Here is a 27915-nt window from a genome sequence, read left to right on the forward strand (position 1 = left end):
CACAGTCAACAATGAGATACTTGACCAGATATCTCTTTTTGGCCGTGTCAGTTGAGGGATGTTGGCCAGGACACTGGAAGATCTCCCTGTGCCTCTTTGAATAGTGCTATGGGATCTAGCCATCCTAAATGCTCCAATATTTTGTGCACACTTTGTATAATTGTATAGTAAATGTACCTGGTTATAAATGGGAGGAGTGAAACACCCTCCTTTTCAACTAGCACTAGCACTATGTATCTACTGATCTACATCAAACATGACTCAAACTGATTCTGTACATGTACAGAAATAAATAAAATTAACCACAGACTCTTGGGCCTATTCCAAACCCTCCCATCTCACATTTCTCATTTGATCATCAGAGGTCACCATCCTTTCCACCTGACCTCTTAAAAATACTTCAAAATCCCTCATGTTGCCTTAAATTGCTTGTATGACATTGAAGTCTGTTAGGCTTGCTGATTCATGCAATCAAGAATTGTTCTCCCACTTAAATCTTGGAAGTTTTCCAATTGTGAGGATAATATAAAACAAGTTTGAACTACCGGTGTGCCGAGACAACCAATTTCCCCCATTTTTAAATTTAGCTCTCTGATACAGACCAGTGCTACTCTCTGGAGGTTGAAGGAAGACGTAGAGGCATTGTTGTAGGGCAAGACATTTTGAAGAAAAATCAGCAAGTCATTTCTCAGAAGGGGAAATGAGTAATCGTCCAGTATGCCGAGGTGTGTGTATAGGTTTGCAGCAAAAATGTTGCTTGAGTTCTATGATTTTGTACTGAAGTCGTGGATCCAGTGATAGGAATCTAGTGTGTACACTAGTCTGTTGAAGTACATGATTAATACCATATTAATTTGCATTGGGTCTCACACACAAACACTTCGGTTTTGCTTTCATTCATGATTGGGAAATTTACATTCTGTAAGCCTCTTCTGATGGTATTTCTAGATCTTCTGTCCTAGGTGCATGTCCGTTGTTTTTAGCCCTAAGAAAATACCTGCCCTGGTCTCCAATATCGATATCTCTGGTAAAGAATTAGTGCTGAGATTATATTGACGCAGAGTTTCTACACTACGTAGCCTGCAGAATAAGCCCCATCAGAGCCTCACCTCCCCTGTGGGACCATGACAAGATTGTAAAGAGCGATCAGGCTTCCAAAAAAACTGTTTAGTTTCAACAATGACCCATCTGTTCTTTTCAAAAAGGTGTGTGCTTTGAAGTCTGCTTAAGATTACATGCCTCTTAACATTTCTGTGTTCAAGAGCCTAAAAAAGAAATTCAAAGATGGATGAGGCAAATGGCCTTTTCTCCTCTCCTACTCTGTCTCTCCCATTGCAGAATCCAGCAGCATTCTGAATATTCTTGATGGTTTCTCTTACTGCTGATTATTCCAAGCATTTATCACAGTTTGAGTAAAGCAGTTCCTCCTAATATCTTTTCACAAACTTAAATTGATGTCACGCAAGTAATAACTCCTCATCTCATCTAAATAACTTCAAAATATTATGTTAGATTTTCACCAAACATAATGACTTATTTCTTGTCTCTCCTTCCCGCTCCCCCCCGCCCCTGGCAAACTCACCAAGCCTGGTTCTGTCTCAGCCCAACAGAAACAGAATTGTGAGCAATTGTGCCAATTAATAAAAATCATCTCACACCGATGGATATTTTTCTTTTTGGTGACCAAACTGAAATTTCAGTTTATTTATAAATAAGTACCATGCACCTGTTGCCCTTCTCCTTCCAGGTGGCGGAGGTCACGGGTTTGGGAGGTGCTCGCAAAGAAGCCTTGACGCATTGCTGCAGAGCATGCTGTAATACACGCTGCAGCCATGGTACGCCAGTGGTAGAGTTGGTGGACGTTTAGGCTAGTAGACTAAGTGTTGATCAAGCGGATTGCTTTGTCCTGGATGGTGTTGAGCTGCTTGAGTGTTGTTGGAGCTACACCAATCCAGGCAAGTGGAGAGTATTTCATCGCACTCCTGACTTGTGCCTTGCAGGTGGTGGAGAGACATTGGGGAGTCTGGAGGTGAGCCACTCACCTCAGAATATCCAGCCCCTGACCTGCTCAAGTAGCTATGGCACTTATGTGGCTGGTCCAATTGAGTTTCTGGTCAATGGTGACCCCCCAGGATGTTGATGGTGGGGGAGTCAGCGGTGGTAATGCCACTAAACGTCATGGGGAGTTGGTTTGGCGCTCTCGTTGGAGATGGTCATTGCCTGGTACTCGTGTGGCACATGTATTATTTGCATTTAATCAGCTCAAGCCTGGATGTTGTCCAAGTTTTGCTGTATGCAGGCATGGACTGCTTCATTATCTGAGGAATTACAAATGGAGCTGAACACTGCAATCTCCAGCGAACAACCCCACTTCTGACCTTATGATGGAGGGAAGGTCGTTGATGGAGCAGCTGAAGTTAGTAGGACCTAGGATGCCACCTTGAGGAACTCCTACAGTAATGTCCTCGGGCCAAGATGATTGGCCTCTAGCAACCACTACCATCTTTCTTTGTGCCAGGCATGATTCCAGCCGCTGGAGAGTTTTCCCCCTGATTCCCATTGACTTCAGTTTGACTAGAGCTCCTTGGTACCACATTTGGTCAAATACTGCCTTGATGACCAGGATAGTCACTCTCATCTCACTTCTTAAATTAATCATCACTAAGGGTGTCCTTAGTGTGAGGACAGGCCTTAGTCTCCACAAGGATTAGATGGTCTTTGGCAATATTGTGTGTCCCAAGAATGAAATGACCCTTCAGAGCATCTCTATTCTGTGAAACTATTTCCTCTCCAGTGTTCCAACATAATCCCAATGTCCCAACGTAAGCATCTTTGAAATACATTTGAAATGTCTAATTATTGTCGACAGCTCTAACCTGCTCTTTACTCCAGAACTCTCCTGGAACGTTGACACAAAGTTTCTGCATTAGTGCTGGGTCCAAACAGTTCAAGTCCAATATAGGACTCCTAGTTAAGATTTTAAATATTGTTAAAGGGTGTGAAAACGATGAGACTTTCTGTCCAAGTGTCCATTTTATGCCAAAGCTATTGTCATTCTATAGAAACATCCAGTAATTGGTCTGAATTTTCTCAAAAAACTTTAGAAAATATGTTCATGTTATTGATGTCATAAACAGCACAACTGGAGAGATATGTCTTTATTATTATTGCTATTCATTGAACCCAGTCCCTTTTATGGGGTGGAGGACTTGTAATGTGTGCAGTCGTGTGTTTATTCTCAAGTCGAGGCTGCAGTGTCTGTTGAATTGGCCCCTCATTATCTCAGCAGCTGCAGCCATTGAAATCCCAGTAATATTCTGGCATTGATTTTTCCTTATCCTTCTAAGTAATTATTGTGATATTACCTCGATAGAGATACTTAAGGACAACTGAAAACTGGGCATTTTTCAGAAAAGCCTTTTATTGGTGTTAATTTGTGACTGAGTCTTTTGTTGTTGGACTAGATTTTTCCTGTACACACGTTAATGTTAAAGGAAATGGCCCGTAACTGTTTTCAGCTCTTATTGTCTTGGAACGGAAATGTGGCTCTTTCCAGTTTACAGCTGGAAAGAGCTAAGAGATAACCAGTGAGGCAACAGGATAAAACAGGAGGGACATGTTTTTAGAAGGTACAGCTGTTTCATTGTCAACAGGATGGTTTGTAGCTAAACATAGTTGTCACCATTTGCTTAGAAATCCTATTTTGTTGTGGCTTTATTTCTACCTAGACAATTCTTAAAAGACAATAGTTTTTCTCTAGTAAATCAAGCAAAATAGTAAATTTACAAGGTTTAAAATAGACTATCATAACTGCCCAAGTTAACTATCTGAAGGCAGATTTTTTGAATGTGCATAATTAACTAGGGATTTAATTCCTTTTTGTAGTGCATTGGTTAACGTATTGTAAAATTTCAGTGTATGCTATCTTAACTGTCATTAATCTCATTTTAAATAGTTTAACAATTGCTCATTTGAATTAAAATGTACAAAGAAATTTTATGCTACTCAAGAGAGTGCCCTATTATTAATTCCTAGGTGTCCTATTATTAATTCACATGTCAGCTTTACTTGACCATGTGTTTAATGTAAAAATTTTCTTTCTATGGTTTCTGCTTGTACAGAGGTGAACTCTCACTGTTACAAGCCTACATTTAGCTTTGAACAAAGTGCCTTCCTGATGACTCTTTGTTCAGAGCTATATTAGGAATATGGTTTTGGTTTTTTTTTGGCAGCTTTCTCATGACTTCACAATAAATTTTACATTGTTTCCATAAAGTTGGTACTAGTGAATGTTTGGCTAATGCTGCACTATTCCGGATGGTGGATAGCAAGGTAAAACTTTGTAAAATCCCTGGTGTGGATGCAAATGCTAACTTTGTGCTGCTACTAAATGGGAATGGCCTGTTCCTTCAGGTCAAATAGTATTTGTGCTGTGAGACCCAGAAGAAAAATCATCTCCTGGTCTAACAACAGACTAGAGGTGAGCCCTGAACCTGAAATCCTCACTTAAAGTGATCTAAAATTAACCGTATCTCATTAATTAGGAAAATCACAAATTTAGATTATTTTAGTTGGACTTCAGAGGCTAAATAAAACTGGAGCAGAATGTACGAAGTGGACAAATGTCCATCTGTAACTGTTGCTCCTACTCTTGAGTTATGAAGGCATTTTCGCATCAGTGTGTACCCAAAGCAACTTTGTGTCAACACAAAAATGGCAATGTAACTGCATTATTAATACTTCTATTTGGAATGAAAAAGTGGGTCCAATAGTAAAGCTGCCCTTCCGAACTATTAAATTGACTCATAGGTACATTGGTGCTCAGTTTCTGAACATTAATCATGCTATTTGCTTGAAGCAATTGTAGGCATATGGCAGCCAAGAATATATGTTTGTGCAGACACTTTGTGATGAATATCCCCACACGCAAATAAAAATGTCCTTTTCCAAACATGTTGAAAATATACTTTTGGCAATGAAGAACCTTTATTATGAGGATTCTAATGGAAGTGTCCCAAATTCTCTTCAACTGGATGATCTGATTGCAACACTTCTCCGCATGCTAACGCTGTACAGGCTACATTGAGTGACTGTGTAGTTTTGAATTAACTCATTTAATTTTTTTTTGTCTTTCAGAGGAGGAGCGGAGGGTGAAAGCAAACAACCGGGAATATAATGAAAAGTTTCAGTATGCCGTAAGTGACTATTTCATCTTTGTAAATATTACAAGGTCCATAATCTGCACATAATCATTTAGTGGCTGATATTGGTGATATAGCTATCTGATGAACTACGAAGATACCTTCTTTTGTATTGAACCACTTTTCTGCTGTGTACGTTTGTTAGGGAGTGGATGTTCTTATAAGTTATTCCACAAGATAATAGAGTTCAAAGGCATTTATCAGCTTTCATGGGAATTAAGCATACAATGATAACTATTATTACCAATAACCACACATATACTATGATAACTATTATTAATAATAATTACACGTATACTTGAGACACTTCTGGTAATTCGTTTTACCACAGAATTCAGATGTTACAGGTTTCGAGCTTGAGGGAAATGGTTGGCTAAGCCTTGAATTCTCTGAGTATTCTTGAAGTATCTATTTTAACACCCCTCTTTTTTTTATACCTTTCTTTCACACTGGCATTTGGTTGCCAAACCTCCAGAATTGCCCTGGAGTCTCCAGGACTTAAAGACTAATCCCCAGGTCACTGCTGCAACCAATCTATTGGAAAAATCATAGCATTAAAAAAATTGTGCTTTTAAAAAAAATTTTCTTCGAACACTTTTGTTCGCTAATTATAAAAATATCAGACATGGTGGTGGAGGGTGGGTGGGGAACAGCTGTTTGACTGACAGTCAAGAATCATCCAATCGGTTAATGAATCTATTCACATTCCGATTGGCGTACGAAGGTGGTGCACCATGAGAATGGACATGACAGATGACCAATGACAGGAGCGTGGGGGTGGGGCACTTGGAGGCAGGAGGTCATGTGATGATACCTCCAGGAATACGTCCAACCAGAGTTGACAACCCTACTCCGGCTATATGAGACTCCGTATGATTTTACGTTACTTCATCTAATTAGCTGCAATAACCAGTTTTAACAAGAATCACTCCCCAAGCCTTCATCTTGTCAATCAACTCATTCAACTGGAGGGACGTTACACAGCTGTCCTCTGAGGAGTCACTATCTAAAGCCATAGGTTCTCGACTTGATGGTCAAAACATGTCCGTGGATATCTCACTGCTGAGAGATCTATGGAAGCTCTCGAGTCCAAGCGAACAAATACAGTTTGTGACCTCTGCTGCCCTGTCTTTGTTTTTCATTTCACTGGAAATGCAACTGGAACCAACATTTCCAGCCCTCTAACAGAAGCTTGTTCAATAGTCAAAAACTAAAGTTAATATAAAGAATTAACCATCTCGTTACACTTTCTCGAAATAAGATGAGTGGCACAATGGGTTATTGTGTTATCCTTTCACCACTGGGACCTTTGTTGAAATCCAACCAAGACCGAAGGGGCAAATGCTTACCACCAGCTGAAAGGATTCCAGGTGATATTAGTTTGTGTTCCCAACTTAGTTTCTAATCTACTGGATAAAATTGCATGCAATTCGGTAAAGGTTGATGGTAAATGGGTAATATTGTAAAAACTCATATTGGGATCAATAGCCTTTTTTGCAGCCACAACTGGCAGTCCCAAATAGTTTATTGCCTTCTGAGTGGGTGGAGAAGATTCTGGGAAGAAAGGGTGAGCAGCCTGAACTCATGGTTCACCTTAGAACCAATAACATAGAGAAGAACAGATGGCGATCTTGCTAAAAGAGTTTGAAGTAATTAGGTGCTTAAAAGTCAGGACCTTTTGAGGTAGCAATCTTAGGATTACTTCTGGTCCCACATGCTAAACCAGCGAGAGACAAAGAGATTAGACACATCACCATGAGTCTTAAACACAATGTAGAAGGGAGGGCTTCAGATTTCTAGATTGTTGAGAGTTCTAGAGCAAGAGAGCTCAACAATGGGATGGGCCATTCTAACTGGTAATAATGCCCTCACACAGGGTAAACGGAGCAGTGAGAGAAGATATAAACTCTCAAGGCAAGGGAGATGGAGGAAGTGTTAAAGGGTATAGAAAATGGGGAAAGCAGTCTAAAATCGTAAGGAGAAGGAAGGTGAAGAAAAAATAAGGGGGCAAATGTTCCTGAGGAATACAAATGTGTCACAATTGCAGTGTTCATACACACATGTACAAACTGTTTTAAATAAAGTCAGGGAACTAGATACAATAATTAGAATTGAAGGACATGATCTAGCCTTGATGGAAATTTGCCTTTAGCTGAAATGGCACTGTGAACTAAGTATTCCTGGCTATAAAGTTTTCAGGAGAGATAAAGAAAAAGGAGTAGGAGGGATGGTAAAGGTGCAATTACACCCATCGAAAGGAAAGTGTTTGGTGCTTGGAAAGTGTCTGTAGAGTTCAGAAGTAATAAGGGAGCTGTTACGATGTTCAAAGTATATTAGACCACCTAATAGTGAGGAAGTTGAGGATGACATTTCTCGACAAATAGAGAGGTTTGAAGCGTAACGGTTATTTTGGTGGATTCATGGCTACGCTAAAGTAGACTGGGATAGTGGGGAGGGGGCCTTAGAATGCATCCAAGTCTGTTAATCAGCATGTTGCACATCTAACGATGAAGGATGCAGAGTTTAATCTGATTCTAGATACAAAGGTTGGTTATGTCAGTGACCTGAAAGTAATACAGCACTTGGGAAATACTGATCATAACCTAATAAACTGAGGTTGAAAATAGATAAAGATAAAGATGTGCGTCACATTTTGGTTAAGAAGCCAATTATAAGTGGTGTGCATTTCAACATAATTGGAACCAGTGATTTTATGTGAAATTATGAATCTCACAGAATTGTTACATGCCTGCTCACTTACCAGGGATAATAGTGGATAGAGCTGGAAACTTGAAAATGTGATGGTACCAAATGAAAATAGAAGACAATGGTTATTGCTGCAATCATTAAATTAAACATTTTGAAGTCGAGATTGTCAGCAAATTCAGCTCTAGTTTTCAGTCAGATTATGAATGTTTAATTGAAGGATTATAACACTTCTTAGCTCTGAGAAATTACATTGAGCCCTGTATCATGATTGCCTAAGGCTGAAATTATGCCGTTGATCATGTCTGCTGCTACTAATTTCTTTTTGCCTTTTTAATTAAATTAAGGCCAAAATATTTTTTTCTTTCCTGTCTACTTTCCTGAAGGCTACTTGCTGGGATCCAGTTCTACAGCAGCCAGTCACCTTCCCTTTTCTCTCTCAGAACTCCGTCTAAAGTAAAATGTACATAATAATTTAAATATGAAACTATACGCCCAGCACATTTTCAAATCATAGAATTTTACAGTACAGAAGGAGGCCATTTGGCCTATCAGCTCTGTGGCAGCTTGCTGAAAGAGCTTTCCATTTGGTCCCATGCACCTGGCCTTTTCCCATTTCCCCTTTAAGTTTTTCTTCAAATATTTATCCATTTCCCTTTTAAAAGCTATTATGGATTCAGTTAACACCCGAGTTTCTAGTAAGTCATTTCATATCCTAATGACCCATTGTGCAAAAATGTTACGCCAACCTTTCCCTTGGTGATGAGTGTAAATTTATCCTCTCATAGATCTGTGGAAATGATTTTTTTCCTGGAACGAAAATAGAAAATGTTGGAAACACAGAGCAGATCAGTCAGTATCTGTGGAGAGAAAAAAAGCTATGTTAATTGTATCTAGGTGGTTTATATCAATTAGTGTTAATTACATTCAATTGGGGACTTTTTAAATCCAATTATAGGAGGGAGCTTATCTAGGGGGTGCACAATGTGTAAGGGTGATCTCTGTCAATAAAGGATTGGAAGCAACTGAAGACCAGGCTCTAGTATTCTATCCTTTACCACCTGGCTATCTGACTTTTTACAGGCTGTATAGCCCAAATAGAGAAGCTGCAGTGCATCATGGAAGATAAATTACAACCAGGCTTCTCAGCGACAAAAGATTAATGAAGGCACTCAAAGACAGAATTTTTTTTTTAATATTGTGAAGTATGTTATTTTTTATTTTATTTTGAACCTGTAGTCAGAAGACTGAGGGGAGAAATGGCAGCCAAAGAATTTTATAAAAACTATTTGATTTAATTTGTTTACCTTCTCCTTGTTGATAAATTTTCATATAATTAGCCTATGCCAAGGTTGATGGCTAAATTGTGAAAGTCTATAAAATGACTAGTGGACTTCCATCGGCGTTGCTTATGTTGAGTCAGAGGATATGCTGTTTTATGTTCACAGGGGTAGTATTCCATGTAACTGGCAATACGTTATCAGGACTACTGATCAGGGTAACTAAATCAAGTTGTATTTTTATTATATGGCATAATGAAATTTTTTGTGGTATTTTCAGAATCAAATTCTGTCTGTTTTTCCATGAAAGGGATAAATCGGTGGCCTATATGATTTTATATTTTTGTTTACATACGTACTCAATTTGATTTTGCCTTTTTTTTAAGGCCACAAGCTGTATGCAACAAGATGGTATGCAACATGTACCAGACTGGAGGAAGGTACCTGGCATTCAGAAAGGGTGGAGAGTTGGGTTTAGCAGCAAGGAGGGCCTTGGTCCTTTTGGTGCGCTAAGGTAGGGGTTCTGAAATTGGCAGCACCAGATGGGAGTTCTGAGGTATTTTAGCATGGAGGGGATGTTCAAGGGGTGGGGTTCCTGGGGTTGGACTGCACTGAGAGCCAGACCCTTGGGTTTGAGGGGAAGGGTCCTGGCATTTTTCAGCACTGCAAGGTTTGGGAAAACTGAGGGGTAGAATATGAGGTTTCACTTACTGTGGAATCTGAAGATCTGTCAGCACGGGCAGGGGTCGGAGAGTGCCTGGGGTCTAACAGCACTGAATGGGGGTTCCAGGATCAGTCAGTACAGAGAGGAGAACAAAAAGGTCAAATAAGGTTATAGTCTCTCTCTCCCTCTGTGTTTCTGTCTCTGGAACAGTAAATAAACACATGACTACATAGTGAATAAATTTTAAAAATTCCTAATATCGCCACAGTTCGAAAGTTCATGCTTTACGATGTTTTCCTGTTTTGAAACAAGTGGTTTACTTTTAAGCCTTAAAAATGCATTGCTCTCAGCACTTTTGTGTCACTGAGCAAGTGAGTGGGGTGGGTCTTCCTCTGTGACTGAGCAGTCTTGCTGTGATTCATTTTTTAAAAAAATCTAAAATTTACCTCAGAAAAGATTATTTGTATGCCTGAAAAGTCCTGAAATTCATGTTTTAGTTGTTTAAGTTAATTTTTTTTAAAAATCAATTATCACACACTTGTATGCGTTTTCACTTGACTGCAATGGGGGAGATCTTATCAACATCAAGTCCTCTGATGACCAGTCTTGCTGTTAGTCATAAATTCCGCTATTTACTTCAAGAAAGATCATTTATGTCAGTGAAAAGCATATTGAAAATATACCATCCAGTGACATAAGGGCCAAGACTACTAACCTGACTTCCATAGGCTGCATCAGAGGTATTTCTCATATATTGCCCACTTCCCACTGTCTCCTTTTATATATCATGGCACAAATCCATTTTTAAAGTCCTAATTTCAAAATGTGTTTTTAAAAAATGCATTGACTCCATCTGGTGGGCATTGTGCATTAGTGGTTACATTTATTGGCATCATATTTGACCTCTTGAAACATTCTTTTCGAATTGTAACATATGTATGTATATTTCTTTAATTAAGTTCACGGCGCCATGTTATCATTTATCCATCTGTTGGGTAGAAGTTTTTTCCTGTACTAGGATGTAGGATTCTGCTTCTACATTTTAATATTTTTCTTTGCCTTTTAGTTGGTTAAGAATTCAATCATATTGTTGGAGTGATTGTTGTGATTATAAATGTTTATAAATTGGCACTGTTCTGAATAATGAACAACATACATCTGAGAGGAGGAGAGAGAGTTTAGTGCATTATTCTTATCTTCTATTGTCCATTGCAGTAAATTAAACTGCTTTTCTGCACATCTTTTCCTCTTTGGTATGATAAGCATTCAAAAACATTTATTTGCTGTTGTATTAACTGAATATGCAATAATTAGGTTTTGTTTTTACTGTTCTGACTTCAGTTTGCAGCACTTCACTGATACATCCTAAAAAAAATTGATCAAGTTCTTTTTTTAGTTGGAGTGAAATCAAAATTGGTATTTAAATTGGTCACATTTTCCAAAGCAAACAATATTTTTCTTGGGTTCAGTGATTTAGCCCTCTCTCCTTATGGCCTGGAGTGTGACTTACTTTCCCAATTTCTAGCGTGACCAGGGATTGAACAGAAAACCCTTGATATTGTATTTTGGCTTACTTGTTATAATATTTTTCTTAATTTTGGAAGGCACTTGATCATGGCTTCGGCGGATGTATTAACAGTAAATGGATGAGTGAACAGTAGCAATGACACACTGTGGATTATATAAAACAAAATACTACATGACACAAACAGCTTTCCATACTCCGTAGTTCACTGGGCTTTAGCAGGCATTCTACAACATGCTACAGCAAAGGGGAATGGGACTAACTAGATTGCTCTTACAAAGAACTGGTACAGGTACGATGGGCCAAATGGCCTCCTGTGTTGTAACCATTCTATGAACATGACCACCCAACTGGGAAGGGTGAGGGCACCAGGAACAGCTAGTTGGAGTGTCACCCACCAGACCCTGCATGTTGAGTCTTCCCCGAACCATTCCTTGCACGGTTGTTAGTAATTCACCTTGCAATCATCCGTGCTGCACTCTGTCCTCTCCCAAGTTCATAAAAGTGTCATATCAGGGATTCTGTTAGAGTGTAGTTTAATTCCAAGCTCAGCTAAAATTTAAAACTAGTCAAGCATTTGTGATGCAATCTGCACAACTTCATTACACTTATTCCTGGAAAGTATACCCTGTAACTATAGGAAAGTTCTAATTTGAACTTGTTAACATGAAATGAAAAGGAATAACTTTACATTGAAAAAAAAATTACATACAACAGCTCAGTCTTTGCTACCAGAATTCCATTTCCATTGTTTTGGTTAGGCCACCTGTATCAAACTGATTTGCCTAATTCACACATTGTTGCATATTGATTAAGGGAATGTCTCTGAATTGTATACACAAACGGCTGTGAAATACTGACACTTACTGCAATAAAGCAATATCTATAAATGCCCATTGTAACTCAGTACAGCGGTGATGCAATAAATGCACAGTGCAGTTAAATGTAAGTACAGTTAAAGCTTGACCTTTGCAATGTTCAGGTTTGATAAGAGTTTGACCCTAGTGCATAAAATTTGCCAAGTAGTAGTATAAGGGAGTAATATTAGCTATATCTTCAAAACAGATTCCAACGGTGGTAGACCTAATCTGAGTGGACAATGTTTCCTTTCAAAATAGAATAAACAAGATGAAAATTCGAATGTTCGTTACCTATTTCCCCCTCCTTATTACTTGGTGTGTTCCGTGCCCCCGAGAGTCCAACTGCCAGAACGGTGAAGAAGAAAAATATCTTAGTTCAGGTCAATGCAGCAGATGCACAAGATGATGGGATTTGTTTTTGCTGTGTGTTGAATTGGTGTGAAAGTATATAAAACAGTAACGGTTATCAGCACTTGCTGCCAGTAAAATAAAATGTATGTGACCATAGAAGTTACAATACATTGTAAGTAACAGTAATGAGAACTATAGCTGCCATTTGTAGGCTTCATAGTTAATGTGCTTGTAAGTATTTCCACTCTGCTCATGTTGTTACAGTAGTTATTCTTTGCTTGTCATCATATAGTTGCGATCGAAGCTTTGCGAATGACATATTGTTTGCAAGATTCATAGAGGGTGAAACTGGGCCTCTTTGCGCCCATTTTCCAGGTAGGAAAACAAGTGCAAAGAGGTCCAATTTAGAGGGCCAAACCTCCTGCGCCTGAACAGCATCAGGAGCATTTCTGACACTATATTGGCTCGGGCGCTATAGAGGTGACCCTGGCAGGTGTTAGGCCCCTTGAATATGCTAACAATGAGCCTAAAGCCTGTTTTAGAACTCAAACCCGAAATTGGTTTGCCCCGAGTCTGCTACATTCAGGATTACCTGTTGGCCTAAACAGCGGCCCTTAAAGGGATCACTGGAGGCCACCACCAAAAAGGTAAGTTTAAAAAAAATCTTGCCTTAATGTGGAGGCAAAAGGAGCAGGAGATTCCCTCCTGGTTCCACATTTAAACTGCGGGCCACAGCCATCCACCGCTTAATGCTCCCCTCCCCATGACCTGTATGGTATTAATTAGGACGACGGGCCCAGCCCACTATGGCCCAGAAATTGGAAACCGGGATGTAATCCGCGAGCAGACTGTGCTGCAAGAGCTTAACGAAGCCGGCAGCAGGACCCAGGCTTGTCGGCATACATGTGGAAACTGACGCCATGTCTTGAGATGATGTCACCAAGGGGCCAAGAATTGATCTTTGGGGGACTCGATAAATGGTGCAATGGCGGAAAGAGAAGCCATTGCCATTAGAAAAGACTTATCACAATGATCAACTACATTATTGATATTAAAATGTCCCCTGAGACATTTAAACTTGTAGATGCGATAAAGTCTGGAGCAAAATGTATTTTAGAAACGTCATGATGGAAGGCATTAACATTGGCATTAAAAGCTGAACCAGTGCATGCCAACCATTTATATTTTTAATGTTGTTATAGATGCCCTGTGGTCAAAGGGTGCTTATCGGCACTAACTTGCTATTCATTTACAATTTAATATTAATCAGAAAATTCTGCAGTAATTGTTAATTATGTTTGAATATCATGGAATAATTGTGTTTTATGTTCTTTCAGAATAACCGCATCAAAACCTCCAAATACAACGTTGTCACATTTTTGCCTATTAACTTGTTTGAGCAGTTCCAGCGGGTTGCCAATGCGTACTTTTTGTTCCTGTTGATTTTACAGGTATGTATTTTAAAATAAAGTACAAAAGAACAGGAGTGAAACACATTTGTGATTGGCATCAAGTGGCAGTAGTTACACACAACCTGGAGCTTACCCTACATTTCCTTGACAACGTGGGGGTGAAGTATTCAATAAAACTTTTATTAAATATCAGAAGTGAAATAATTCCATTTAATGGAGCAAGCTCTTGATTGTGTTAACATCAGTTTTAGTGATTTCTAGAGTTTATAGCGTGTTTGTGATTCCTACAGTTTATATATAGTGTGTTAAATTGAACTTGACAAATAATTACACTTTACCTTTTGGGATTAGCATGCCCACCATCCCTTGTGAAATAAGTGGCTTAGCATGTGAGGTGATTAATTATCATTGAGCCTGATCTTAGAGTCCATTTATATGTGCTCAGCCTTCAATGGGCACTTGACATGTGAGCAGTACTCTCTCCACTTTCGGCCAGTTTGCACTGAAGCTTAGTTTTTGAAGGTATATAGGAATGTAAATTATCCAGAATAAAGCAATTAAATTGGATTTTAAAAAAAGAACAGGGAACGCACCATTTTTATTCTCTACATTACAAATTACCCCCAATTTGTTTTCAGCGGTCCCTGTGCACCAACCTAGGGAGTGCAGAAACCAGGTGCTGAAAAGGGCAGAAATTGAAATGAAGGTGGGGGGGTAATAGTGACAGTTTTAACTGGCTGGATTTCAGGAGTGGAGCCTCCATGCACACTTAATATCTAGGACTCTGAATTGGTTTGAGTGGGCCTTGTTCTATTCAGAGTTCAAGGTCATCAGCATGTGAACTTGGTATGTTTTTCAAAGACTGAACGTGGCATCAATTTTAGGGAAATATTGAAGACAAAGTTGGAAAATATATATGTATATATATGAGTTAAAAGAACAAATTTAAGAAGATATATTTTTGCAACTTTGGATTAATAAGTGAAAAGTGTAATGTCATTTCTATTTGTTCATAAGAGTTTAAAAATTCACAAGCTGTAATTTTTTTCTAAGTTCAATTTTCATTTCACCAGTTTCAAGTTTCCCTTCTGTTACTTGATTGTAGTCACTTTTCGTTTGCTAAAATTACAGTCTAGTCTTAGTTTGGAGTCACTTCAAATTATTAGCTATTTTATTTTTTAAGCACAAAAAACCTTTGAATTATCTGGTGGGACTATATTTGGCATTGACTAAATTAACATTTTATATTCAGGATAATGATCTTGAGCGCTAACATTCAGGAGTAGTGAAAATGTACTGCTGTTCAAAATATGTGTTGTAAAAATATGTATGCACTACTGTTCAGTCACTTAATTCAGAATATTGGATAATTAATTTTTTAATACTTAACAAAAAAAATCTGTGCTGTTATTTGCATTGCTTAATTCAAATCACTAGATTTTTTTTTGTGTAAGAAATGACTGAATCATCAGGAGTAAGTTGAGCTAAATTTCCTAAGTATACGCTTGTGAATTGTTTAACTTAATTCTCATTGACGAAATCTTGAATTGTTTTTTGTTTCAGCTGATCCCTCATATCTCCTCCCTGTCCTGGTTTACCACTATAGTGCCTTTAGTGTTGGTGTTAACTATCACTGCAGTCAAAGATGCTACAGATGACTTTGTAAGTACTAAGTTAATTTTAGACCTGGTAATTGAACAGAATTAGGAGGTACAGTTACGCTAGTTTATATTTGCAGCTGGCGACACCCGAGGTTAGAGACACCCAGAGAAACACTCTCCAGGACGAGCTTTTTGCCCATTGGCACCAGCACCAGTTTGTTTACTTCACTTCTGCTCTGAGTTAATCTTATCAACTAAATGGGATATGAAATGATTTGATGATACAAGGGCATCATACACTCTTCTGTTTTATGAATGATATGAAACAGAAATGGCCAACCTTTCAGAGCATAAGAGCCAGGAAAAAAAATGAATGCGCCAAGAGCTCAAGTGTTTGAGCCCATTTAGGTTACAGCTCAGGTTCTGGGAGAGCCGACAGTGGGGTTTGCGAAGAGGCTGCTGCAATTTTGAGGCCCCAGCCTCAATTCAGCAGGCGAGCTGCGGAGCACCAAACAGGCATCCTGATGCAGCACGCTAGATTGTAGCCTGAAACACTTGCCTTTAACTGTCTTCCGTTCCATCGCCTGCACAGGCTTCAACCAGTTCTGGCCAAAAATGGCAATCGGGGTCCTATTTGCATCATAGGACCCTGATATCCATATTCAATGGGCCTATTGCCTGAAACAGGCAAGCGCTTCAGACACCTGGTGGTCGGCCCCTTTCAAATTAAGCTGGCCGCATTGCCGGTGTAAGGCTACTGACCCCATGTTGAGGCCGTTGACCCCAGACGAAGTCAGTGAAAATCAATCCCAATGAGTCTCCATTGCCACTGGATGTACAGATGGCACAGTAACCTAGTGGTTACAGTAGTGGACTAGCAGCTGAGAGTTCAGATCCATCTACAGCAAGTTGGGGAATTGAATTCAATAAATCTGCTAATTTGTAGGCTAATACGTTGACAACACTCACCGGCAGAAAGTGAGGTGATTGGACGGCTGCAAGAAAATAACTTACCTTAATTAGTAAACCATTCAACAAAGGCCTGGTAATGAAAATTTAGCAATGGGAAATTTTTAAAAAAGAAATCCCTGTTCTTATCAAAAAAAACTCTCACACAAAAGCTGTTAGTGGACATTTACAATTATTCTTTTTTACTTTTTAGTTTCGCTATAAGAGTGATAATCAGGTCAACAACCGACAGTCTCAGGTGCTCATCGGTGGCAAGTAAGTGCAATATAAATTTTCAACGTACGAAGCTCATTATGGGCTGAATGGCTTCCTCCTGTACTGAGGTTTCTATGATAGGTTGCTATTTGAAATTTCCAAAGCTAGTATTGTATATGCATTTTTAAAATATGGGAATGTAAAGTTAACTTGCTTTGCTTAAGGTTCTGTCTTTCCATTTGACTATTGTGACAGTTAATAATTTTGTTTGAAGATGTGAATGAAACAATGAGAAACCTTCAGCAAGGCTGAAACATTTTTTTCCTTCCCATCAAAAAATAATCAACATCACACTGATTAACTTTCAGATAGCCTTATGGTTAAACACATAACTTCCATGTTAATAGGATATATTTGATAAGGCTGTATATGATTATATCCTGTCATTAAAGCACTTAAAGGACAATATTGGCATATAGAGACCAATAAGTACACTAATTGCAGAAAACTGGGAACCAATGCCAAGTGACTAGATTCCAGAAGACACTCTGCCTGCTGTGTATACCACATTGCCCAGTGGCTTATGCTGTTTTTGACTAGTTTTGGATCAGGTCCCAAGCTGGGCCAAAATTCTAGCCCATATTGAATTGAAAGGAGCTGTTCCCTGATGCACATTGTGCCTCCCTATAATCTCACAATAATGGAGCAATTCACATGGGAATGAGTCTGGAATTGGCAGTTCTCCATTGAGAAGAAAACTGGACAATATATTTTAAAGAATAACAAGCAGATATGTTACCATCATTTTTCCATATGGACATTAGGGAAGTGCTACCCTTTCACTTACAAGCAAAAGAAAATGTAAGCTAATTTATTCACTGACCAAATAATATCACTGATGGGTCCCTACCCCTTGCATTCCTTTGTCTTTGGCATCTATGTACTTTTTCCATCAAAGTGCAGTTTTTAAGATAATTTACAAGGCTCCTGAGCCCAAGAAACATCTATATCTGGCAGTTGCTATAAACAAGACGTACAAGGGTGATGTGATAAAGGACAGCCCTCGTTTGACATCTGCTTCACACAAGTGGAATGGAATGGAATCTGTTTACTGGCCTTGTGGGCACTCTTTCGAACCAAGTTTTGTTTGTTTCTCAAGTGCCTGTTAAGTTTAGGTAAACATCAGTTGTATTAAATAGACATTTACCAAGTTATTTCCCATTCCCATTTTTGCTGCACTGGTGATTGTTTGCTTTCTATTTATGTATCATTGCAGTTTAATTATTTTTCCCCCAATGCATTTCAAGTAATTTTAACATAGGTGTTCTTGATTAAAGGAGGGCAGGTAATTGGAATATTTTCACCTACAATCATGGAATTTAGAGCACAGAGGGAGGCTGTTCAGCCCATTGTGCTATCTAGTCTAATCCCATTTCTCCTGCCTTTTCCCTATATACTTTCATATTTTTGCAAATACCTATTCAATTCCCTTTTAAATTATGTAGTCTCTGACTCAAAAGCCGCTTATGTTAAAGCATAACTCTGTTTGATTCTTCTAATTCCCCCATTTGTAATAATCGTGACTCTATGCCACAGTGTATTCACCCTCTTCTATCTTCTAATTAGAGCTTTATGTTTTTCAAATGCTGCATTTTTTCTTGCATGGTCCCCGATGGGCGATTTCTGAAACTGCTACTTAATTTGTACAGAAAGTGTTAGAAATACACAGCACTTCAGTCAATATCTCAGAAAAAGAGGGGTCAACATTTTGGTATAATCCCTCATCGGTGAGTTCTGATGAAAGGTCCCACCTGAACTTCTTTCAGACACTGGCTGACCCTCCCTGGTGTATTTCCTGTTACTAGTGTCACACAGCACTTCCCTGAATCATCACGGTAGCAACAGATTTACAGATTAGATACATTAGAAAACCATTGGAATCCAAAAAGGAACATTTGAGGTTGAGCCCCATTAAAAACACAACATTGATTGTAAATTTTGCAGCATTTTAGTTTTACCAAGGCAAATATTACGACACAGTCATCACAAAACAAATTCGTCAGTTGGAGGTTATAAATTAATACTGCCAAAAATTGATGGATCAAGATTGGAATCGAGGCCATTGCAGCTAAAAATATATATATGTCACAAATGCGATTGGCCGCCATGAGGGCAGGTTAAATTTGGTCTCTACTTGATCAAGCTTTCTCTACACAGAAATAAACTTTCCTTTCAGAGGCTTAGTATTGCAATAGTGGATTCAGTTGCTTTTGTGCACTGTTTTTAGCACACCAACTAACATTTCCTGTTTATCACAACTGGTGTAAAAGATAACACAACAGAAGATACAATCAAACATCTTAATAAAAACATGTAGCTGTAATAGAAATAATGCACTCGACAGATGTTCATTTATCACTGTGAAATCCCAGTTAATACTTGACTTTTCCTCTCTCAAAGTGTGCTCCAGTGCAGCAAAATCCACACTTAATGTTCACCACCTCGTTTGTCACAGATTATTTTTGACATCATTAGAGTTTCCAGCTACCTAGAAGAGATCTGTTCAATGGAAAATAAATTTGATTTAGCCACATATTATGACCTTTCAACCACACAAAGCTAGAAAGACAACAGTAAATTAATAGAAAATATTGCTGGAAGATGACAATTTGTCACTGTGACCAGCCCAGGATACAGTAAAATATATATCATACTGTATTTTTGTCCTTTGTGAGAAACTTCTTGTAGAGAAAGGTGAATTGTATGTTTTTTATATCAAGGACCATAATATGTTGTATTATTTTGTGTTCATGGGATGTGGGCAACACTGATATCCTTAGTTGCCCTGAGAGTATTAAGAATCAACCATGCAGTGTGGGACTGGAGTCACATGTAGATGAGACCAGATAGGGCAAATAAGTCTCTCCTTGAAGGACATTAGTGACACAGTTGTTTTTTTTTAAACAACCATCTGGCAACTTTCATGGTTACTTTTCTGGTGCTAAATTAGGAGATTTATTGAATTCTAATTCTCAATTTAGAATGGTGGGATTTGAAATCATGACCGCTGATCCAGTATCATAATCAATAGGCTGAGGTACTCCATAAAGGACAATACCACTGGAGAGTTTGCTTTATTTTCTGGTTTAAAAAAGTGAGTCACGAACACTCTTAATCTTTCATACAGAAAATGTTATGTTTTTATATTTCCATTAAACACCATGGGGGAAAAATTGGATAAGGGCCGTTTTTGGGCGTGAGTAGCGAGATGTGCTATCACCCCACGCCCAATGACCCCTGCGCAGGCAGAATGCAAGTTTCGGCCAGCAGGAGGACTCCCCTGCATTCAGCATTCCATTCTGGGCCTTGCATGTGGAATCAATGCAATTTGCAATTTGCACCACTAGGGGAGCTCAATCTCTTAAAGGAAGGCTGTTTCTTCGAAATCTCTTAAAGGTAGCTGGTATCTGTTATTTGCTGAAAATAACTGTCTGCATGGAATCTGAATGGAGATCAGACATCACACACATAAAACACAGTTGCAGGCCCCATTCTTATGTTTACACACTGAGTTATGTTAAAATATTGAATAAAGGTTGCACACTACTAAATTCCATATTCTCCAATCTGCACGCCAGACCTCACCAATCTGCTGTTCTGAGTTGGTACCAGGCCTGCGAGAGTGTGTACAGCAAGGTTCTCTGCTGATGCACTAGAGACCTTGGTGCAAGAGGTAGACAGAAGGAGGGACATCCTATATCTACAGCGGGAGGGGCGGGGTGGGGAAACAAGAGGCCCTCCAGACATATATCCAAAAGGCAGTGGGGGACAAAGTCAACGCCAGGCACACAGCATCACGAACATGGATGCAGCGCAGGAAGAAGTTCAATGTTTTGACATGAGTGGTCAAGTTGTGTGAGGTCAACTGTCAAATGGCGTCTCCTACCAACTGCACCACGCACTACACACCCCCCATCACCCACATACCAACAAACTCTTTCCATCTGTACTCAACTCTTCCAACCAGATGCTTCCTCTCACCCTTACACAGTACCACTGTTTCAAGCCGCCCACCAACAACTCAGGCCACACACACTAGCTATTCAACCATGACAGGCACATCACCCAGACACACGTCCCTCTTTCTTGCAGGAGAAGGTGGTGCATATCAGGAGGCAGCAAGTGGCAGTGGCATTTAGGCCCTCGAGCCTGTTCCACCATTCAGTGGTGGACCTGTGACCTAATTCAATGTACCTGACTTAGCCCCATATCCCTTAATACCCTTGGTTCACAGAAATCTATCCATCTCAGATTTAACATGCACAAGTGAGCTAGCATTAACTGCCATCTGCAGAAGAGCGTTCCAAATGTCTCCCACCCTTTGCGTGTAGAAGCATTTCCTAACTTCACTCCTGCACATCCTGGCTCTAAATGTTAGGCTATGTCCCCACATCCTAGTATTCAAGTCTAGGAGACCTCCAAAAACAGTTACAAATGTCTCGGCAGCCAGAGGCAATAATCCAGCCACTAACCTGTAAATCCTGCATGGTCCCTTTCAATAGCGCTGGTTGGGGTCCTCCAGGCACTCTAAGATATGTTCAGATGGTCAGGGTTAAGACTGTGTGTAGAGTTGAGTGTTAAGTCCCAAAATGGTGTCCATCACTTTAAATCAGCATTGCACACTGAAGCCATTTTCTCCCTACTTTACATGATTCCAGCACTCGTTATCTGCACCTGCGTTAACTCCTATACCAAGATGGTGTCCGGCGCATGTCGCACTGGAAACGTACGTGCACATCCAAGACACCATCTTGGATGTCAGAAAGGCCGTGTTGCGCCAAAACAACGGGCGCTACGCGGCCCAATTAACGTCCCATATTTTGTAAAGATGACATCATCTAAATTCTATCCTGGGTTATATAGGGACAACAGCGTAATGGTTATGGACTAGTTATCCAAAGGCCTAGACTAATAATCCAGACAACATGAGTTGAAATCCCACCATGGCAGTTTGAGAATTTGAGTTCAGTTTAAACAATCCGGAAATAAAAAGCTGTCGAATTGTCTTAAAAACCTAACTGGTTCATTAATGTCCTTTAGGGAAGGAAATCTGCTGTCCTTACCCAGTCTGGCCTACATGTGAGTCCCAGTCCCGCACCGATGTGGTTGATTCTTAACTGCCCTCTGAAGTGGCCTAGCAAGCAACTCTGTTGTATCACTACCTTCTCAGGGCAACTAGGGATGGGCAATAAATGCTGGCCTTGCTGGTGACACCCACATCCCAAGAATGACATTGACTGTAAATCATAAGTGACTGTTATCAGGTCAGAATATTTCTAGGTTGTGCACCTTGTTCTTTTTGTGTTGACTTTACGCTGCTTTCAAATTTAAGGTCAGCGGAATTCCACCAAAGGTTTAACCTTTGAAATTTGGTAGGTTGATTAGAACTCTTAGCAAAATGCAATCAGATATTTACAGGGTTAGTTCTGGGTAAACAAGAAAGACAGACTTGTATACTCCATGGGTGGAAACAGCTGAATAAATACTTAAATCTAATTGTTGAAAGTGCAGCTGTTGAGGGACTAGGGTTTGTGAAGCATAAGGATCCCAAAAGTACAGCAGAATTTCAGGTATGTTATAGTATTCAAAGTTATCATCCTAACCTCCAAGGATATGGTTTAATTGGGACTAGTTTGGGATACAGTTATACCAATGCTATGCATCTGCTATTCTGGTCCCATAGCTCTGGATAAAAGTTTAGCTATCTGGCAACTTTCAGAATTAGAGTGGTGGAATTGTAGGCCACTAGGAACCTTGAGTAGGTAATCTATGATACAATGATTAAGCAAACCTAATTCCACAGAGAGGGAGACTCAATTACAAATTTCATAGGAGTATTAATTGCGTTTCTGTGTGTCCACCCACATATTTGACAATGAATCTTAAAACGTTATAATATAGTGCAGAGTTATTATTTGTTTAATTATGTTGGACACTTGAGAGAGAATGTGCCTTTTCAGAATTGCACGTTAATTTGCTCTGACATTTCAAGCAGAGATTTGATTGCATCAGTTTGTGACCTTCTCATGAATTACACTGATGAAGAATCAATGAGATTATTAGGTTTGAGTGGTCTCGCTTCAACTGTAGTTGGTACAGGTTCAAGGCAAAGAACTGCCCATGTTTTAGCACTAATTGGCACTAAAATTGTCAGTGTCACTCAGGCCAAAACGATGACTTGTGTAGTAGGTAGAAATCCAGATTAAGGGACTGGGTGGCACAGTGGTTAGTGCACCGGCCTTTCATCTCTGGAATCTACGTTCAAATCCAGCCCACATTGTTGGGATGAAGTACCTTGTTTGTTTGCTGATTGTAAGGAAATGAGTTTGGACGTCTCAATCCATTTCCTACTGGGGATGATCCCACAGTACAAAACTGCTGCTAATTTGGCACTAACTTGGCAATCACACTCTGAGTGGGTACAGGATTGTTTGTGTTGGAAATAGAATAAATGTCACTGATCCAGCAGGGATTTTTTTTTTGGAGGTTTTGGGCCTGGGGTGTGCAGTTAGATCAGAGCATGGGGAGTTTTACCCAGTCTGGCTTGGCGCTGACATTGGATGTTTGAAATAGCAAGTATTCCATTTCCCAGTACTAATGAGCACAAATATGTACACAGTCATTTTTTAAAAAGAAGCAAAGGACAGACCAGTGCAGTAAGTGGTTCTCTTCAGAATGTAAAGCTGTATAGGCTCTATCACCAAGGCCGCCTACTTCCACGTCCATAACATCGCCCGTCTCCACCCTGCCTCAGCTCATCTGCTGCTGAAACCCTCATCCATGCCTTTGTTACCTCTGGACTTGACTATTCCATTGCTCTCCTGGCTGGCTTCCTATCTCCCTCCTCCCATCCTCCATAAACTTGAGCTCATCCAAAGCTCTGCTGCCTGTATCCAAACTTGCACCAAGTCCTGTTCACCCAACACCCCTGTGCTCACTGATCTACATTGGCTCCCGGTCCGGGAATGCCTCGATTTTAAAATTCTCATCCTTGTTTCCAAATCCCTCCAGGGCCTCGCCCCTCCCTATCTCTGTAACCTCCTCCAACCCCACAACCCTCCGAGATCTCTGTGCTCCTTCAGTTCTTGCCTCTTGCACATTGCTGATTTTAATCGCTCCACCAATGGCGGTTACGCCTTCAGCTGCCTAAGCCCTAAGCTCTGGAATTCCCTCTCTAAACTTCTCCGCCTCTCTACTGCTCTCTCTTCCTTTAAGACAGTCCTTAAACCTAGCTCTTTGACAAATCTTTTGGTCACCGGTCCTAATATCTCCTTATGTGACTCAGTGTCAAATTTTGTTTGATAACGGTGCTGTAAAATGCCTTGGGACGTTTTATGATGTTAAAGGTGCTATATAAATGCAAGTTGTTGTTATTGTGGAGCTTTACCCTGCATATGGGCTTGTTGAATTGGGACTGTTAGTTGTTGAAACTGGGTGCAAGAAATAGAAAAAAATCAGTTTCCTAGCACCCAACTTTCTTACTTTAATTAACATAAAACCAAGAGAATACATTTTATGTATAGGTGTGTGGAATGTGTACTTTCGAACACAGTTGGATACTTCCATGATTACAAAACTTGATATGAGACATAATTACTCTGCTCTCGTCCCGGTTCTTTGCTTGGGTTTAACTCAACAGCAGGGTCCATGCAAATACCACAAGCCACGATCTTTAAACTGGCATTGCTAACATCCTTGCCTGCATTGCTTCGAATGTCAAGCTGTGCAGTACACTCCCCTTTATAATGGCCTTTTCAGACCAGGCAAAAGATGTGGTATATGGGGGCCACAAAAAGAAAAAGAAAATGCCAGAAATAAAACCAGAATACACTGGAAATGCAGAACACACGCATCAGCATCTGAAGAGTAGGTTCAGCACCTGATGGGCCTGCTGTGTATTTCCATCACTTGCTGTTATGGCTTGAAGAGGATAATTTAGAAAGCTCTCTGTTTAAAGAGGGAGACACACTTAGTGTTGTAGTGAAGGCCACGGTATGCAAGAGAGCTTCTACTGTGTAAGTTTTCAAAGTGGCTTCATGGACCCTCAATGGTTGAAGAAGTGACGCCATTGAGTCTTCGGGGTTATCCGATTTCTGCCCTTCTGAGCCTGGCCATACCATAAGTGCGGGCTCTCGAATTCTGTGCACTGCATTTTTTGACTTGTTAACGTTATTTCTGTTGCTCCGTACAAATAAAAAAATCTTTTCTGTTATAAAATGATTTTCCTTTGGGCAACTGACACTGTGTTTTGGAAGTTTGGACAAGAGGTCCCAGCAGTGTGTTGATATTTGCAGTCACTCCCATAAACGGGTTCAAAATCACTACTGTAAAGGGATTACACAGAACTTCTAACATCCTGTCCATCAATGATCCCTAAACAATACAACTTTATAATTTACTCCAATCATCTGCAATGTTGCTGCTAACTACAACCAATATAAATTGTTTGTTCCCTTCTCTTCACACTCGAGTGATTCTGTACCCCGTTAGACTTCAGTACACCGACTACTTTGAAATCCAATAGGAAAGGAGAAAAAAATGCCAAAAAGTAATTAAAGGAATTTTAATTTTTTGCAGTGGTTTTTGCCTTTCAGAAGCATTCTTGTTGTGCCTGTTTGGTCCTTACTTCAGTAATGCTGTGCAATGGAAAACGGGTGACATTTATTTACATGACTGAATTGTTTGTATCTGTGTACGCTTAGAAAGGTCTAGTTTGTTTTTATTTTGAAGAACTACATTATCTGCATTATGATTGAAAGTGGGACAGGCCATCTATAATCACTGTGTCTCTAAAGAATTAATGATTATTCTTGCCCAGGCTACAGAATGAAAAATGGATGAATGTTCGAGTAGGAGACGTAATCAAATTGGAAAACAATCAGTTTGTGGCTGTAAGTACTTGTCGAGAACTTAATTATTTTTAAATTTGTTCTCCGGATGTGGGCAAGGCTGGCATTTATTGCCCATCTCTACTTGCACTGAGAAAGTGGTGGTGGGCCGTTCTCCATGAACCACTGCAGTCTAATTGATAGTTGTGCCCCTGATGATGATTTTAAAAAATATATTGGACCGGGAATTGCTCTGAGCAGCGAACCAGCAGTGCTCGCCGCTCATTAGATTTAAAGTCCCTGAAGATACAGGAATTAAACTCTGATTCAGCTCTGCCTCTTGTTTATTTAAATATTAGTTTATGATTTTAAATGGTGTTTAATTTAAGGCAGTCTAATCTAAAGCTAACCCAACCATTTCAGATCAATTGATCTTGTAGCCTTCAGTAGCAGAATTAAACTTTCTGTTCTGTATGGTATAATGACCCTGTCCTTATACTATTAGCAGATTGCCTTTATATTAAAAATGGTATATTCGTGCAGATGCCATGCTTTAACACTGATTAAAACAATCTTTAAAATGCTAGGTGTTTCTGAGCTGTAACCTGAAACGGATGAGCACATTCCAATTTTCAAAGTTCCTGATCAAATAACAACTAAACTCTTAAGTGGCCCATACAGCAATGAGACTTTCTGGCCTTAAAGGGACAGGCCAGCTTAAACAGAGCTCCACTCTAACAGAAGAGTAGAGTAATACATTGGTAAATATTCCTGTCATTATAAAACAGTGGATCATCAAATTCACTTGCTTTCTCTCGCACTTACCTAATGTGTATACAGTTTCTATGTTTAGCTGCATTTCTTCTACTTACCTCTGGCTTATCACTCCCATGGTCATCCTAGCACTATACTACACCTACTTTCTGTGTCTCTCCAGTCTAGCAAAGTAAATTTTAAAACAATTATTTTTGTACTGCATCCTGCTTGGCCTCTTCCAGCCCCATACTGCCTTCAGATTGTGCATCTTGCCTTCAGCCTTTTTGTCAGTCTCCTGGCACTATGACCTTCACCCCATTCTCTCAGTCCTCAAGACCACGCCCCCCACCCCCATATGCCAGAATTCCTTATCCCCTACTCAAAATCTTAATACTCTCACCACATTCCAACCAAGCTCCACCACTCTCTGCACTTCTAACAAACCTAGATACAAACCAGTCATTCCAAACTTCACAACCTCCCCATGTTCCCCTTCCGCAATAGAAGTACAGAACTGCTAATTAAATCAAGAAAGGAGAAATATTTTCATGAAAATAAACTCAATTAAATCTTTTAAGTAAATGGGATAAGCAGCTTAAAGATTTCTATATTTTATCAACGGTGAATTGAAGAGGAAAAAAGCATTTTCTTCCAATTACCTTCGTAGTTTCCTGTTTCAACATTCTCCCTCCATCTTGGATTATTGTCAGTAATTTTTTAATTATGTTTTGCCTTTGTCTGTAGTTCACACTCACTCGATCACTCAATTCAGGCCCTGCACCCACCCCCGCCTCCGTGGGTATAAACATCGGTAGAGCTCTCCGTTTTTGAGTTCAATCTTTGAAATACTTCCACGTTTTAAAGCTGCTCAGGTAATGCCTCACGCTTCCATGCAAGATTATACTCCCAAATGGCAGAGAGCTCCCTCAGCAGATGTTACAACTTTATATTCGTTGTTGCCACTCAGTCCCAGGAGTCCACTGTTCATTTTGATAGATGAACCCTAATTGTAGAAGAGCAGTGTTGCAGTTTCGGAATGCTAATCGACTTTTTTTTAATGAAATTTGATTTCAATTGATTTTTTTTTTAACCTTTGACTTTCATATTTACTTTCAGGCTGATCTGTTGTTACTGTCTAGCAGTGAACCTCATGGACTCAGTTATGTCGAGACAGCTGAACTTGATGGGTAAGAGTCGAAGGTGCTGTGTGTAAGCCTACAGAATCAAGTTAACTTACTAATAAATGGGGTGTTGAATTGAGGTGAAGCTTTTAAGTAGAGATGACAAGTAATTTAATGGCCAGTGGAATCAATAAAATTTGTTCCAGTCCTGTAACAGGTAAATATTCCAGAGCTTTTATGGTGGTACATTTTTATCCTTTAACAAACCAACTGGTCTAGTTGCAGGGTTAGGTGAGGGGAGGGGGGAGAGTTAACTCTCTCCCTTCCCAGAGCCCATCCTTCTTTATCACTTTGTGGCACTTGTCATGGGGGTATCGAGATTTCCT

General features: G+C 39.7%; 1 protein-coding gene across 8 annotated transcripts in view; it reads left to right on the top strand.

The window, feature by feature from the left end:
- Positions 1-27915, top strand: part of atp8b4 (ATPase phospholipid transporting 8B4) — a 185623-nt gene that overhangs the window by 88280 nt on the left and 69428 nt on the right. For all 8 annotated transcript variants that reach the window (XM_067971470.1, XM_067971468.1, XM_067971471.1 and 5 more), the window contains 6 exons: positions 5137-5195; positions 13925-14038; positions 15563-15661; positions 16763-16824; positions 25643-25715; positions 27525-27595. In XM_067971470.1, the coding sequence (XP_067827571.1) occupies positions 5137-5195; positions 13925-14038; positions 15563-15661; positions 16763-16824; positions 25643-25715; positions 27525-27595 (478 nt within the window). The remainder of the gene's footprint in view (positions 1-5136; positions 5196-13924; positions 14039-15562; positions 15662-16762; positions 16825-25642; positions 25716-27524; positions 27596-27915) is intronic.

Source organism: Heptranchias perlo, chromosome 34, assembly GCF_035084215.1.
Source record: "Heptranchias perlo isolate sHepPer1 chromosome 34, sHepPer1.hap1, whole genome shotgun sequence".
Lineage (NCBI taxonomy): Eukaryota > Metazoa > Chordata > Chondrichthyes > Hexanchiformes > Hexanchidae > Heptranchias > Heptranchias perlo.